Source organism: Podarcis muralis, chromosome 16 (assembly GCF_964188315.1).
Source record: "Podarcis muralis chromosome 16, rPodMur119.hap1.1, whole genome shotgun sequence".
NCBI classification, from domain to species: domain Eukaryota; kingdom Metazoa; phylum Chordata; class Lepidosauria; order Squamata; family Lacertidae; genus Podarcis; species Podarcis muralis.
This window is the reverse complement of record NC_135670.1, coordinates 24,569,513-24,585,320: the sequence shown is the minus strand read 5'-3', so window position 1 is coordinate 24,585,320 and position 15,808 is coordinate 24,569,513. Positions and strand designations below refer to the sequence as shown.

Sequence of the window (15,808 nt, the reverse complement as noted above, 5' to 3'; positions counted from 1 at the left end):
ACGAAGAGTCGGACACGAGTAAACGACTAAACAACAACTGATCCAGCGGGCTGTCTTCTGAGGGGGGGGGGCGCCTACTCTAAGTGGGCGTGCCCTCCGCAGGTGGCTTTCCCACGCCCATCCCTCCCCCTGCGTCAGAGCGCTCTATTCGAACCTAATCCGCGTGTTTGAATGAGTCACAGCGGAGGGGCGCGGCTGCGCGAGGAGGGGGGGTTGCCCAGATCCGTCCAATGAGCGGCCGAGTTCTCTTCTTGTGAAAACCCGCGGCGGTGGGAGGGAGTACTTCATTCATTCATCGGCTGGCTTCCGAAGGAGTCGAGGAGAGCGTGCGCCGGCAATACGAACTAACTAGCCAGCTAGCGTCGGGGAAGGAAGGTGTTTGTAGGCTCCCATGACGTCCCTGCGGCCCCTCTTGGCCTCCCTGCTGGCCCTCGCCCTCACGCTGCCTCCGGGCGCCCTGGGCTCCTGGAACAAAGCCAACACCTTCTGCCACACGGTCGCCCCCGACGGCGACGGCCGCTCCCGGTTCCTGAGCTTCTTGTGGCGGCGCCCCGACGGGCTCCCGCCCGCGCTGGTCCAAAGCGCGTGGGACTCCCGGGGGCGCCTTCAGGGCTGCGCTTGGAGGACGGAGCCGTCCCTTATCAGCCGCTACGCGGAGCTGTGCGCGCCTCCTCCACCGACGGGGCCCGGGAGCCGTCGAAGGAGCGGCGTGCCAGGGACCCCCCACGGCAGCCCTTTGATACGCTCCTACTGGGGGCCGGAGCTGCAGCGACGGCTCGCCGCCTTGGACGCGCAGAAAGACTCCTGCAGGGCGCCTCCGGGAGAGGCCGGAGCTGGCCGTCGGGGGGTCTTGGAAGATCGGGGGCACAAGCGGGTCCGGAGGGGTTGGACGATGCCCGGGACGCTTTGGTGCGGAGCTGGCGACTCGGCAGGGAACTTCACCGAACTGGGTAAGGATAGTTGGAAGTGGGACGGGGCGGCGGCGGCAGCGGTGTTCGTGTGATGGAAATGGGATGGATTCAGTTTTGGCTGGCGTCGGATGGGTACAGAGGGTGCCAACTTGAAAAAAAATATTGTGGGGTAAGCCCCACCCTCCATAATAGATCACACGACGCAGTGCGCACACGCACAATTTGAATGGGAATGCCCATCAACTTTATCGGGGTCCAGCCCCCTTAAATATTTTATTGTGGGGGTCAAAGCTCCTACAAGCCTTAGGAGTTGGCTCCTTTGACCGCAAGAGCAGCTGATTTCAAAACGGTCCTGGAACGTGGAGAACTAAGAAAGAGTTTCTGAGCATGTGCAGAGCGTTGCACGTATCCTGCTGAGTCAGTGCCGCCAACCGGGAGATTTCTTTGGAAGAAGGAACAGGCGCTGTCTCCAGACAAAACAACTGTAGTTTTGAAGCTGGAAGGCTGATTCTGGAGGCTGATCAGTTATAGTGCTCATATCTTCTTCCTCTTCTTCTTTTAAAAGTCTATTCTTCTGTAATATGAAACTATTCTTCTGTAATATGAAACTATTCTGGTGCCGCTTACGTGGGATTGGGGGCATATTCAGGCACTGGGCAACTTTCATACAACGCATGACTGACTTGCGGAAATCACTGCCACTAGATGTGGCTGGTGTCGCATGAGTTTAGATGGCTTCGGAAAGGATGGGCTGCAAAATTAGTTTTAGGGCAGGTCCCTGCAGGTCATTAACTCTGGCTCCCCCTACTATTGGCCTCCACCCTGTTTGTGATGGCGCAGGAGGCCACTAGTAGGGGGAGCCAAAGTTAATGACCTGCAGGGCCAACTTAATTCTAGCTTTCTTCCTGCCCTCCTCCTTGCCGAGCTCTACGAGGGCAATATTGAGAGGAGGAAGGTGGCAGGCAGGGCCACCCCCTGGAACAACTGCAAGTCCAAAGGCAGGCAGGTGGGGGGGTGAGAGGGGCTAGACTGATGGGGCAGTGCCCCATTTGCCCTAATTCACCTGCTATTCATCCAGTGTGGGGAGAAGCCAAAAATGGAATCTAGGAAACTGCCTTATCTGGAGTCAGATTATACTAGACTAGACTATACTAGCAGTAGCTCTTCCAGGTCTGTTTTCTCCCACTCCTATCTGGAGACACTGGGGATTGAACCTGTGACCTTCAGCATGCAAAGCAGGGACTCTGCCACCGAGCCACCACAGATCTTCTCTTGAGCCCCCTCCTCTGATGCACATCTGAGTTCATCCAGGACGTTGATTTCATTGCACCATCATGGCTGTCAGATTTTTGGGTACCAAAAGTTTGTTAGTTTGGAACAGATAACAGCTATGTTGCCTAACGCCCGGTTTAGTTGACAATGCCTTTATTGCTTCATCACTTTTGATGTTTGCCGTCTGGGACTTGTTTGGGAAGAAGGGCTGGGTATACAGTAAATCAAGTACATTTCATAAGGATCCTTTGGCAAAACCTCTTTCCACTGTCGAAAGAGCAGAACTGTTGCTTCTCATGTGCTGCAGTGCGCACACCCGAGACCACAAGGGGGCAGTGGTGGTATCGCAGTTTCTCCGTTTTTTTTAATTGCTACTACTCCAGAGCCATGATTTGCTGGGGGGGGGCATTGCAAGTCTTGGTGGTGGTGGGCTACAAGGTGGGAGGACAGTTCAAATGTCCTTGGGTTCATCAAATGAAGAATGCTCCCTCCCACCAAATTCAAAAATCCTGTTAGATGGCACTGTAGTCCGTTCAGCCCCAAATGCAGCAATAAAGTTAAAGGTAAAGGGACCCCTGACCATTAGGTCCAGTCGTGACCGACTCTGGGGTTGTGGCGCTCATCTCGCTTTATTGGCCGAGGGAGCCGGCACACAGCTTCCGGGTCCTGTGACCAGCATGACTAAGCCCCTTCTGGCGAACCAGAGCAGCGCACGGAAACGCCGTTTACCTTCCCGCCGGAGCGGTACCTATTTATCTACTTGCACTTTGACGCTCTTTTGAACTGCTAGGTTGGCAGGAGCAGGGACCGAGCAACGGGAGCTCACCCCGTTGTGGGGATTCGAACCGCCCACCTTCTGATTGGCAAGTCCTAGGCTCTGTGGTTTAACCCACAGCGCCACCCGTGTCCCTAAATGCAGCAATAATGCACCCCAAATGCAGTATTTGTGAGCTGCAATACTGTGATTCCGGGCTTAGCGTCCAAGGAATTTGTGTGCTGTCCTTTTCACCCTTCCATCTCTAGAATGATTTTTGCAGCCATGAAGACTAGAAACGTGTTTGTATTTGAGATTCTTGGTGCTCCAGTGAGATTAAAGATTGCCTCCAGCATTTGGGAGCGGGGATGATCAGTTTAGGAACATGGTTCTCTGTATAGTATTGCAGCATCTTATTAAGCAAACCGGTATGATGTCATTTTGCAAGTGGGCAGCACAGACAGAACCAGATGGGAAAGAAGGTTCAATCAGCTGGCAGAAAACCCTCCAGGGTAGTGTAGAGGGCTTCCGTGGTAGCTTTGTCAGTTTCCAATAGTTGCCAATTAAGGTGTCAAAATCCTTGATGCACACAAGTACAATGCACTCTTTGCTCATTCAGTGTCTACAAACAGGGGTTGTTTCCTGTCCAGTTTAACCCCTTATTTTCCTCTTCTACTCTACCGTCATGGGCAATATTATGGTTTACAACATCGTGATGTATCACCACATCGTGATTGGCTGGCTTTGCGGTTTTTCCGCACATTGTGATTTTTGTATGGCACACACACATAATCATGATTTGTAATATATTGCCAGGTCAAGAAATATGAACCCGCTATCACAGTATGGACTTCAAACTGGTTTTGGATATTTTGCCCAGCCCTAGCCATGAAGCTGCTGTAGGAGTCACTGTTGCTTCAAGCACTGTGGCACCCACTCTGAGTAGACAAGATCTCCGCATTTGTGCTGTGGATACACCCCCCCCGATCACTAGAGCAGCCTTTGATAATCAGGTGCCTTTGGGTGGACTACAACTCCCATGAGCTGCAGCCCTGCTATCATACGGCTAGGGGTGGCACAATCAGGAATCAATGTTGCGAGTGTCTTCTTCCCCTGGCTGTCTCCTTGCTCCTGTGGTCACTACACCCAGCCTTTACTCGGCCACAAGCTCTGGAGCTCTCGCACCCTTCCTTAGCCTGATCTCAGCATTTTCTCTTGCAGGCGTCTTCCAAGGCCCAGACGTGTGTTGTCGGGAGCACGACATGTGTGAAGCTCAGATCTCTGCGCTGGGGTACAAATTTGGGATGCGCAACTTCCGCCTGCACACAATATCTCACTGCGAGTGTGATGAGCGGTGAGTATTGGGTGGCGCTGGTCTAGAGCATGGCTCTTGCTCAGTGCCGGATTTACGTATAAGCTGAACAAGCTATAGCTTAAGGCCCCACTCTCTTGGGGCCCCCCAAAAAAATTTAAAGGAAAAAAAACCTGGATGTACAGTGGTACCCCGGGTTACACACGCTTCAGGTTACAGACTCCACTAACCCAGAAATAGTGCTTCAGGTTAAGAACTTTGCTTCAGGATGAGAACAGAAATTGTGCTCCAGCGGTGCGGCAGCATCAGGAGGCCCCATTAGCTAAAGTGGTGCTTCAGGTTAAGAACAGTTTCAGGTTACATACGGACCTCCGGAACAAATTAAGTACTTAACCCGAGGTACCACTGTACATTTCCAAAATATAAGATAAACAACAAATAAAATAAAACCCACATACAGCAAGAGTGTTTTGTGTTGCGTAGGCTCCTATGATGTAAGTAATGGGCACCGCCTGCTAGCCTGCTCCCTAAAATATCACTGGTTTGCTCATTTGTATATATAGGGTGCCTACATTCTGCATGGGACACGGGTGGCACTGTGGGTTGAACCACAGAGCCTAGGACTTGCCGATCAGACTGGTCACGTCAGTCCCTTCTCCCTCCTGGGGAAAAGCCCGCAAGAGCTGTGCGGAGCTTGTGTGTGGCTCTTGGGGGCTTTTCCTGCCTGCCTCCCCCCCCCCCTGCATTTGCTCCATAAGACGCACACACATTTCCCCTTATTTTTTAGGAGGGAAAAAGTGTGTCTTATGGAGCGAAAAATACGGTAACTCTGAGTAGGCTTGCTAAGATGTATAAGACTGAATCAGGTAATTGCTGGAGATGCAAAGAGGTCAAGGGTACGTTCCTTCATATGTGGTGGACCTGTAAAAGGAAAAGAGTAATGGGAAATAATCCATAATGAATTGGAAAAAACCTTTAAAAGTACATTTCCAAACAAAAAAACCCAGAGTCCTTTTTGCTGGGGATAATTCAGACTGAAATTCCCAGGTGTCAAAAAAGGTTATGTATGCCACTACTGCAGATTGTGTTTTGTTAGCCCAAAAATGGAAAAGGAGTGAGGTCCCAACTAATGAAAAATGGCAACTTAAGCTGACAGAATATGCGCAGCTTGCAGACGTAATATATAGAATTAGAGAACAAGAAGAACATATGTTTAGAGAAGATTGGAAAACGTTTATTGAATATATGGGAGGAAACTGTGTACACCTGAGAACGCTGGCAGCATTAAGATAAATTCAACAGTGTGAATACGTTTTGATGGATGCAATAATGGAATACTGAATGGTATAGTTTTTGTAAAGTATACAGGGGTTTATGTTATGCAAAATGAACTATGGAAAGAGAAGAAGGGAAGTCGCCGATATTTTAAGGATGTTTAAATGAGTTTTTTAAATTGTAAAATAGAATATATATACACACACACACACCCCGTACTTTTCTGTGTATAAGACGACCTCTTATTTTGAACTTCAAAAATTTAGGAAAAAATATAGTCTTATACACGGATAGTGCATTTTCTTGATTTTGAGTTCCCCAAAAATAGGGGGCGTCTTATACATGGGGGTGTTGTATACACAAAAAATATGGTATATTCATCATTCCTTTCTTGCAGCTGCCAGCCAGATGCATGTTGGGAAACCCTCAAGCAAGACTTCTGCACATGAGCTCCCTCCCCTCCTGCGGTTTCTAGCATTCAGAAGCCTTACTGCCTCTGAATGAGGAGGAAGCGCACAGAATGATTGTAAATGGTTCGATACATATTCTGCTCCAGCAGACTTTCCCAGCTGGGTGAATAGCTGGTCCATTAGGCTGAAGGGGGTGCTGCCCCATTGAACTGTGCCCTCGGCAAGCCCCCTTCTGACTTCAAACCAGTCCAGAGGGCGGCTTTGCCTATCAGCTTCCTCCTGCATCTCTTCAGCGCTGCCCAGACTCTGTATGGAGAAGGACGGGGCAAAACTAGTATGAATTGGCTCTGCCTCTCTTTGGCTCTGGCGCCCCCTACTGCTGGACTCCCTGCCTTCTGCCCAATGGGCATAAGCCTCCAAGGGTGGCCCGCTTCATATTATTTTTAAACACATATTCTGTAAATATTTTTTTTAAAAAAGCCATATGTGGAATGTGACCAATAAAATATCAGTAATAATAACAAAGTGGAAGCTTTGAAGTTGTCCTGTGTGACAGGCTAGCCTGCCAAGAAGGGACTTGGGGAGGGCTAAGGAGGGAACCACATCCCTGTCTCTCTCCCATGCCAGTTGCTCTGTGTAAACCAGCACTGATGGTCGTTCCGCTTCCATTGACAGGTTCAAGCAGTGCCTGTTGGATCAAAACGACACCATCTCCAACCTCGTGGGCATCAGCTTCTTCAACCTACTGGAGATTCCCTGCTTTGTCCTGGAGAACTCTGAGCAATGCCTGGAATGGCATTGGTGGGGTGGGTGAGTGTTTGGCTCTCTCTGGTCTTCCCTGACTATAGGGGGCTTGATTTCCCTCTAGGTGGCGCTCATCTTATTTTACCCTGTGCACTGAACAATTACTGTATTTTTCGTCCCATAGGACGCTCCGTCCCATAGGACGCACCTCGTTTTTTGGGGGGGAAATAAAGGGAAAAAAGCAAACTAGGGCTGCCTAGGCTGCGGATGTGTTCCCGAAGCACCGGGTGCTCTGCGTTCAGCGCGCCCGGCGCTCCAGGAAGCAGGCTACTATCCGCAGCCTAGACAGCCCTGCGGGAACTCCCGCAGAGCTGCCTAGGCTGCGGATGTCTTCCTGAAGCCTGGAGAGCGAGAGGGGTCGGTGCGCACCGACCCCTCTCGCTCTCCAAGCTTCAGCGAAAGCCTGCATTCGCCCCATAGGACGCACCCAGATTTCCCCTTCATTTTTGGAGGGGAAAAAGTGTGTCCTATAGGGCGAAAAATACAGTATATATCTTTATATCCTTTTTACTTTTTATCTATCTATATCTATCTATCTATCTATCTATCTATCTATCTATCATCATCATCTATCTATCATCTATCTACCATCTGTCATCTATCTATTTACAGTGGTACCTTGGTTCTCAAACTCAATCTGTTCTGGAAGTCCATTCCAAAACCAAAGCGTTCCAAAACCAAGGCGCGCTTTCCCATAGAAAGTAATGCAAAATGAATTAATCCGTTCCAGACTTTTTAAAACAACCCCTAAAACAGCAATTTAGCATGGATTTTACTGTCTAACGAGACCACTGATACATAAAATGAAAGCAATAATCAATGTACAGTGGTACCCCGCAAGACGAATGCCTCGCAAGACGGAAAACCCGCAAGACGAAAGGGTTTTCTGTTTCGGAGGCGCTTCGCAAGACGAATTTCCCTATGGGCTTGCTTCGCAAGACGAAAGCCCATAGGGAAATCTCCGGGGACCTGTTTTAAATTGCTGGCGGTCGGGAGCAAAGACTTTCGCCCACAGCCGGCCTTCAGAAGAGGTCCAGGACCAGGACCTCTTCTGAAGGCCGGCGGGGGGCAAAAGTCTTTGCTCCCCCCCGCCTGCCTTCCCGGGACAGCGGAGACTTCTCCGCTGCCCCGGGCGATCTTAAAATGCTGGCGGGCGGGAGCGAAGCGTTCGCTGCCGACCCCCAGCATTTTAAAATCTCCCCGGGACAGCAGAGAAGTCCCGCCCCGCTCCAGATGGCCGCGCAAAGCTGCCTGCAGTCGCGGGACTGCAGGCAGATCTGCGCCACCATCCCGAGCGGGGCGCTAAGTCCCGCCCCGCTCGGGATGGCGGCGCAGAGCTGTCTGCCGTCCCGGGATCAGCGCAGCTCTGCGCGGCCATCGGGAGCCGGGGGCGAAGCCCGCCCCGCTCCAAATGGCCGCGCAAAGCTGCCTGCAGTCGCGGGACTGCAGGCAGATCTGCGCCACCATCCCGAGCGGGGCGCTAAGTCCCGCCCCGCTCGGGATGGCGGCGCAGAGCTGTCTGCCGTCCCGGGATCAGCGCAGCTCTGCGCGGCCATCGGGAGCCGGGGGCGAAGCCCGCCCCGCTCCAAATGGCCGCGCAAAGCTGCCTGCAGTCGCGGGATTGCAGGCAGATCTGCGCCACCATCCCGAGCGGGGTGCTAAGTCCCGCCCCGCTCTGGATGCCAGCGCAGAGCTGTCTGCCGTCCCGGGACTGCAGGCAGATCTGCGCCACCATCCCGAGCGGGGTGCTAAGTCCCGCCCCGCTCGGGATGGCGGCGCAGAGCTGTCTGCCGTCCCGGGACTGCAGGCAGATCTGTGCCGCCATCCCGAGCGGGGCGCTAAGTCCCTGCCCCGCTCTGGATGCCAGCGCAGAGCTGTCTGCCGTCCCGGGACTGCAGGCAGATCTGCGCCGCCATCCCGAGCGGGGTGCTAAGTCCCGCCCCGCTCGGGATGGCGGCGCAGAGCTGTCTGCCGTCCCGGGACTGCAGGCAGATCTGTGCCGCCATCCCGAGCGGGGCGCTAAGTCCCGCCCCGCTCTGGATGGCGGTGCAGATCTGCCTGCCATCCCGGGATCAGCGAAGCGTTCGCTGCCGACCCCCAGCATTTTAAAATCTCCCCGTGTCCCGGTGAGATTTTAAAATGCTGGGGGTCGGCAGCGAAGCCCTTGTTCCCCCCCAGCCCCCCCCAGCCTTCAGAAGCCCTTGTCCCCCCCCCCCCCAGCCTTCAGAAGAGGTCGGGGGAGAGACTGTCCCCGGACCTGGTCTGAAGGCGGTTTCCCTTGGAACGCATTAATTGATTTTCAATGCATTCCTATGGGAAACCGTGCATCGCAAGACGAAAAACTCGCAAGAAGAAAAAACTTGCGGAACGAATTAATTTCGTCTTGCGAGGCACCACTGTACTGTACTATAATATTTTATTTTTTTCTTACCTGCACTGATGATAGTCATCATTTGGATGGGGAGCTTTTATCCACGCAGTCACACAATCAATCAGTAGCTGAACTAGGTTCCACACAGTCACAAAAACCAATTAACCAAAAAAGCCTCAAAAACAAAAACACCAAATAGCAAAAACAAAAGCACCAAACTTAATCCGTTCTGGAAGTCCGTTTGACTTCCAAAATGTTTGAAAACCAAGGTGCAGCTTCTGATTGGTGCAGGCGCCCTGGAAACAATAGCCGACAGCCACATCATGCGTTCGAGAACAGGAACACTTTCTTCTGGGTTTTCGGCGTTTGAGAACCAAGGCGTTTGAGAACCAAGGTGCCGCTGTATCTGGTTTTTCAGATTAAAATTTCACAGTCACATATCCAACATTAAAAAAAAAGATTCCAAGGAATCTCTTGGACTTCCCTCCTCCCCTTTGTGGGTGCTACCGTTCATCATTTCCTCCTGCATCTTTTATGAAAATCCAAATCTTTTCCCTCCAAAAAATGGTCCAAAATTCACCATTAAACTACAAGTGATATTTTCAGTCCTACTAACCTAACAATTTTAACTCTTTACAATGGTCTTTAAGTTAAGCTAAAAACTTTCCCCATTCCTTCATATATTTTTTTAAATAATATTTATTACTTTTACAATTTAAACACATAAAAAAAAACCAAAGAAAAAACAATACATTACAATACAAAGACACTACATAACACTAAAAACATTAAACTAACAAGACAAAACAAAAACAATTTAAAAACACATCAAAAAGGAGGGGGGGAAGAAAAAGAAATTTCAATATCCTTTCTTTCACATATTTGCACGATCTCCTCACACCTCCCTTTTTGTATTCCACTTCTATTAATTATTTCAGCAATTCCTTTCCATCTTCCCCTGTTTTCTGTCCTATAATTATCTTAACACGTTTTAACCTTATTTTTCCTTTAATACTCTATTAATCTATTTGTACTTAATTCCTTATAACCTTTCTACTAAAGCCATATCACTTCATTCCAACGTTCTTCTAGCATTCATTAATTTTAGAATATTTCTGTAAATAGTCTTTAAACTTTTTCCAGTCTTCTTCCACCGACTCCTCTCCCTGGTCTCGGATTCTGCCAGTCATTTCCGCCAGTTCCATATAGTCCATCAACTTCATCTGCCATCCTTCATAATACAATTTGGTCTTCCTGATTTCTGATTCTTCCGGTCATTTTAGCCATTTCGGCATGATCCATCAACCTGATCTGCCATTCTTCTCTGGTAGGGACTATCTTCTTTTTAGCTTTCAATAATGGATATATTTTCAAAAATGCCTGAAGCAGTATATTATTTAAAAGGCCTGTTGCTGGCTTGGATTCACACGCATCATTGGTGTCAGAAGTGGGATTAAATGTCAAGACATCACTCCTTGTCTTAACTCCTCCTCCTCCACCATGCCTTTCCAGGTGCAAGGAGTATGGCCTGAAGCCATTGGCTCGCTTGGTGGAGCAGAGCCAGTACCATGCTGCCTTGCCATACGGCGAGAGCTCCAGCCCTGCCACGTCTCCAGCCCCACCCAGAAGGCATTGGGGCAAGGGCAGGAAGCACGGCGGGAAGAAGAACCGGAAACACCGGAAATATCCAGAACAGGATGCCTCAGAAAGCCTGCGGCCGCACCCAGAACACCCAGGCGCTTCGGGTTCTGTGACTCGGCCAATCCTGACCTCCAAGCCAGATAGGACCGCACACTTCCCAGTACGCACCAGTCCGGGAGCGGTCTCCGTGAACAAGGAGAGAGTGCCTTTGCCACCCACCCTCAGGACTACGTCAAAACCAGACTTGTTCAGGTCAGGAGGCGTTCACACGACGGCACATTCAGATGTGCAGCAAACTGGTGCGATCTCCACAAGGCTACCCAACGAGGCAGGGCAGGAAGCAGTGTCGTCGTCTAACGCCAGCAAACACAACCGCACTCGTAAACCGGGTAAACTAGGTAAGTAAATGACTGGGGGGTGGTTTTTAGGAGGTTCCCTAATGTAGAAGTATTTGGGAATGGGGTGGGGAGCAAGAGAGCAGATCGTGAGAGAGTCCCCCCCCCCACCCGACTGTGTTAGAATATGAATGGTCTTCTATTCCCCGCCCCCCTAATTTTAATTAAATTTTCTCTCTTACATTTTGGAGCATCCATTTAAATAACCTTAAAATATCAATGGCTTCCTTTCTTCTGTTTCCATGGTTCATTTTGCATAACACAAATCCTTGCATATTTTATATAAACCAAACCATTCTGTATTCCGTTATTACATCTGTCAAAACTTATTTACACTGCTGAATTTAACCTCAATGCTGCAAGAGATTCAGATGTCTTCTAAAGGATGTCTAGATACTTGTCTCCTTGGCTTGCATAACTCCATACCCTCCAGTATTTCTCGATGAAAATAGGGACATCCTAAGGAAATGCGAGACATTCCGGCATCAAATCAGAAACCGGGACGGCTTCTGTAAATCTGGGACTGTCCCTGGAAAATAAGGGACACTTGGAGGGTCTGCAGGGGCTTGGCTACTACCTGTGGGATTGTGGGCTCCTGGTTTTAACTGCTTCCCGCTTTCCTCACCAGCCCGGTCGCGGAGCTGCAGCTGCTACCGACGCCTGGACCAGTGCCCGTACAGGATCGGGCCCAACGAGGTCAAATACCAGCTCCACAATGTGGACTCCCGCACCCTCTTCCACTGCAACTGCACCCGCAGGTAAGTGCAGGTGTTTTCCTCCCCCCAGCGAGGGAGACTGTATCAGGTGGCAGAGGAACCAAACCCCATGACAGGTTGCCAGGAACAAATAAGACCAGTGCCGGATTTATATATAAGCTAAATAAGCTATAGCTTAGGGCCCCACTCTCTTGGGGGGCCCCAAAAAATTAAAGGAAAAAAACCCTGGATGTACATTTCCAAAATAGAAGATAAAAAACAAATCAAATAAAACCTACATGCAGCAACAGTGTTCTGTGCTGTGTAGGCTCCTGTGATGTAAATAATGGGTCCCGCCTGCTAGCCTGCTCCCTAAAAATGTCACAGGTTTGCTCATTTCTATATGTAATAATTATTTCACTATTAATATACTTCTTAATTGTATTTCAGTTCAACAGTTACTTTGATAAAATTTTATGTGCAAATGGCTTTAGATACGTATTAGGTCCATAAATTACCATATAGCATATATTCAACACAAAAAATAGAGACAATTTGTTGTTGACAAAGGACAGCTGGACATATAAAGGACCCCATTACCTTCAGTAGCTTAGGGCCTCGTCAAACCTAATTCCAGCCCTGGGTAAGACAAGGAAAAGTCCTTACTATCTGATTTTTTATTCAGTATTAACAGAGAGAGGCTTGGGAATGCAGCCTCTTGGAATACAGTGGTACCTCAGGTTACAGACGCTTCAGGTTGCAGACTCCGCTAACCCAGAAATAGTACTTTGGGTTAAGAACTTTGCTTCAGGATGAGAACAGAAATTGCGTGGTGGCGGCGCAGCGGCAGCAGGAGGCCCCATTAGCTAAAGTGGTACCTCAGGTTAAGAACAGTTTCAGGTTAAGAACGGACCTCCAGAACGAATTAAGTTCTTAACCCGAGGTACCACTGTAATGGTGCTGCCCTGAGTGACTCTCCGCCCCTTTTTCTCCCACTTCCTCATTCGTCACCTTGTCCCTTACGGGTGGTGCTGAGGGCCCTTTGCTTCTGAGACCTTTGCTCTCCTACTTTCAATGCTCGCCAGGTTCTGGGAGAAGGGGGCTCTTCAATGCTTTCTAAAGACACTGAGTCCATCAACTGTCTCCCTTCTGGTGCTTCTTCTTCCTCCTCCTCCTCTCCCATTATTTCCCAGCTTTCCCCTTTGTCTTCCTCTGAGCTGGGACCTCCCTCAAAGCCCTGTTGTAATTCTGAACTGTCTTCATCTTCTCTGGAAGGGTCAGGCTGGGCAGGAGGTCTCCACCATTCCTCTTCTACTCAGTCCCTGACACAGGTGCTCTGCCACTAAGCTGAAGTCCTTCCCCTGAAAATAAAGTAGATGGTTCTGAAAAGGAAGAGCTAGATTAAACAGGAAGCTGCCCTATTCCAAGCCAGACCATTGGTCCAGCCAGTTCAGTATTGTCTACACTAGGGGTTCTCAACCTGTGGGTCCCCAGATGTTGTTGGACACAACTCCCATCATCCCTGAGCTCTGGCCTTTCTAGCTAGGGGTGATGGGAGTAGTAGTTCTACAACATCTGGGGACCCACAGGTTGAGAAAGGCTGGTCTACACTGACCAGCAGCAGCAGCTCTCCAGGGTTTTAGGCAGACATACCTGGAGACGCTGGCCCTTGAACCCGGGACAGCCTGCATGCAAGGAAGGCAGACTGCCACGGGGCTAAATCCTTTCCCTCAGCTTCCTGACTGGAGGGGTGGTGTGGGCTGGATGTCTCTGGCTTCTAAGCCTCTTTCTCCTTGCAGGCTGGCCCGGTTCCTCCGGAGGACGAAGGGTCCCAACGAGGTGGAAGAGGAGGTTCTCTCTGGCTACGTCTCCTCCTCATGTTTCATCTTGCAGAGGCCTCCAGGTTGCATGGAAGGAGAGGGCAAGCAATCCAAGTGAGTGGCCTGTTCATTGGGCAGCGGCTGGGTAAAAGGTGGGCTTGGGCTTCTGGAAGGGAGGCTGGAGGCGGGGTCAACGCAAGGCATGTTGCTGCCGTAAGGGACTACAGCAGCTAAATGGGATGGGTGTCCCTGACCGGCCCTTATGGTTGTACAGTCGTACCTTGGAAGTCGAACGGAATCCGTTCCAGAAGCCCGTTCGACTTCCAAAATGTTCAGAAAACAAGACGCGGCTTCCGACTAGCTGCAGGTTTGCAGTGTTTGGGTTCCAAGTTGTTTGAGTACCAAGGCGTTTGAGAACCAAGGTAGTCGTTGATGTACAAGTATTTTTCGCTCAATAAGACGCACCAGACCATAAGACGCACCTAGTTTTTGGAAGAGGAAAACAAGAAAAATTATATTCTGAATCCCAGAAACCAGGACAGCCAGCAGGATCACAGCACTGCGATCCCGCTGGCTGTCCTGGCTTCAGCGAAAGCAACGTGAAGCCGCCGGAGTGCAGCGGGAGCTCCCACTGCACTCCGGAGGTTTTGGGCGGCTATCACTGAAGCCAGGAGCCTGCGTTGCTTTCGCTGAAGCCATGGAGCCTGCATTCGCTCCATAAGATGCACACACATTTCCCCTTACTTTTTAGGAGGGGAAAAGTGTGCCTTATAGAGCAAAAAATACAGTAATTGAGGAAATTATAGATAGGTAGCCGTGTTGGTCTGCCATAGTCAAAACAAAAAAAAATTCCTTCCAGTAGCACATTAAAGACCAACTAAGTTAGTTCTTGGTATGAGCTTTCGTGTGCATGCACACTTCTTCAGATGTATCTGAAGAAGTATCTGAAGAAGTGTGCATGCACACGAAAGCTCATATCAAGAACTAACTTAGTTGGTCTTTAAGGTGCTACTGGAAGGAATTTTTTTTGTTTTGAGGAAATTATGACTTTGCTGAAACAGCCTAGCAAGAGTCTGTGTGGCAGAGGTGAGATTCGAACCAGGGTCCTTCCCGTTCCCATTCCTAGTGGCGGACCCGTTCTTGAGCGTTTTTATCCAAAACCCTTGGCAAAAAAAACACACAATAGAATTCCCCACCCCGTTTCCCCAGAGGCAGGGAGAGCTAACCTGTTCCTATTTCTTTGCCCTCTTGCAGCTGCATTGATGTGGGCAGAGCCGTCCTGGCCCCGGCACGGCACCTCACCAATCGGCTGGCGCGGACGCACAGGGGCTCCCGCCTCAAGGTGAAGTGGCAGGAGTGGGCGCCCCCCAGCCAGCCTCTCCGACTGTTCGATAAATGCATGCAGCTGCTGTGAAGGCACCCACCAGACCTGGCCCCGTTGAGCCGCAGGCATTTTCCTTTGGACACTGATGGGGTGGGGGGGGTTGCAGCTGAGCTCGGCCCCCATGAAGTGGACTGCCCTGGCTTGACCATGGGGCTGCCTCTACTTCCGCTGATGTCACTGAGAATATGATGCCCCCCAGCCATGCTGAGCGCAGCAGGGGAAAGGGCTTCCCTCTGGAGGCTGAGAAATCAGTGCTTACCAGTGCTCACCATCAGCACAGCTTTGTGCAGAAGAGGCCAAGAAATGGCCTTGTGGGGGGTGTCGTAAAAGGGCTCTCTTTGCGGAGGGTGGGTTTGTCTTGACCTGAGAACAGACTCTGCTCATCTTCAGCAGACAAATGGGTTCCAACCCCTTTGAGGACTCACGGGGGGGGGGGGGGCATTGGATTACGTGGCATGGAATGGAAGTGGAAGGGGAGAGGACCCCGCCAAGGAGAAATGAGCCCTCCTGCTCCTTAATCCTCTTCCTGCTCCTTTTCCCTTAATGGTGTATTTATTAAGAAAGTTCTTGCTGTGTGTTTTGTAGGATGTTGTCGCAGCTGGACGTACCCCAAACTCTGCACCCTTGCTTATAATTTATTGGGAGGGGGGTGGTTCTTGCTGCAGCTACTGTAAATAGTGTACTAATGAATAAAAGTGCTTTTTTCTGTATGCCTGGGTTCTGCTTAGCACAAGGAAAGATGCCCGAACGCTGAGGGGGAGAGG

General features: G+C 50.3%; 1 protein-coding gene across 2 annotated transcripts; it reads left to right on the top strand.

The window, feature by feature from the left end:
- The first annotated feature begins 242 nt into the window (after positions 1 to 242).
- PLA2G3 (phospholipase A2 group III) lies at positions 243 to 15,754 on the top strand. Of its 2 annotated transcripts, XM_028710105.2 has the most exons (7): positions 250 to 950; positions 4,159 to 4,291; positions 6,610 to 6,744; positions 10,622 to 11,148; positions 11,774 to 11,903; positions 13,640 to 13,774; positions 14,915 to 15,754. In XM_028710105.2, exons 1-7 carry the CDS (start codon positions 392 to 394, stop codon positions 15,072 to 15,074), a joined length of 1,779 nt encoding a protein of 592 aa, XP_028565938.2. In that variant the 5' UTR covers positions 250 to 391; the 3' UTR covers positions 15,075 to 15,754. The 2 variants fall into 2 exon arrangements, with proteins under 2 accessions (XP_028565939.2, XP_028565938.2); XM_028710106.2 differs by lacking the exon at positions 6,610 to 6,744 and having other exon boundaries at positions 243 to 950.
- The last annotated feature ends 54 nt before the right edge of the window (positions 15,755 to 15,808 follow it).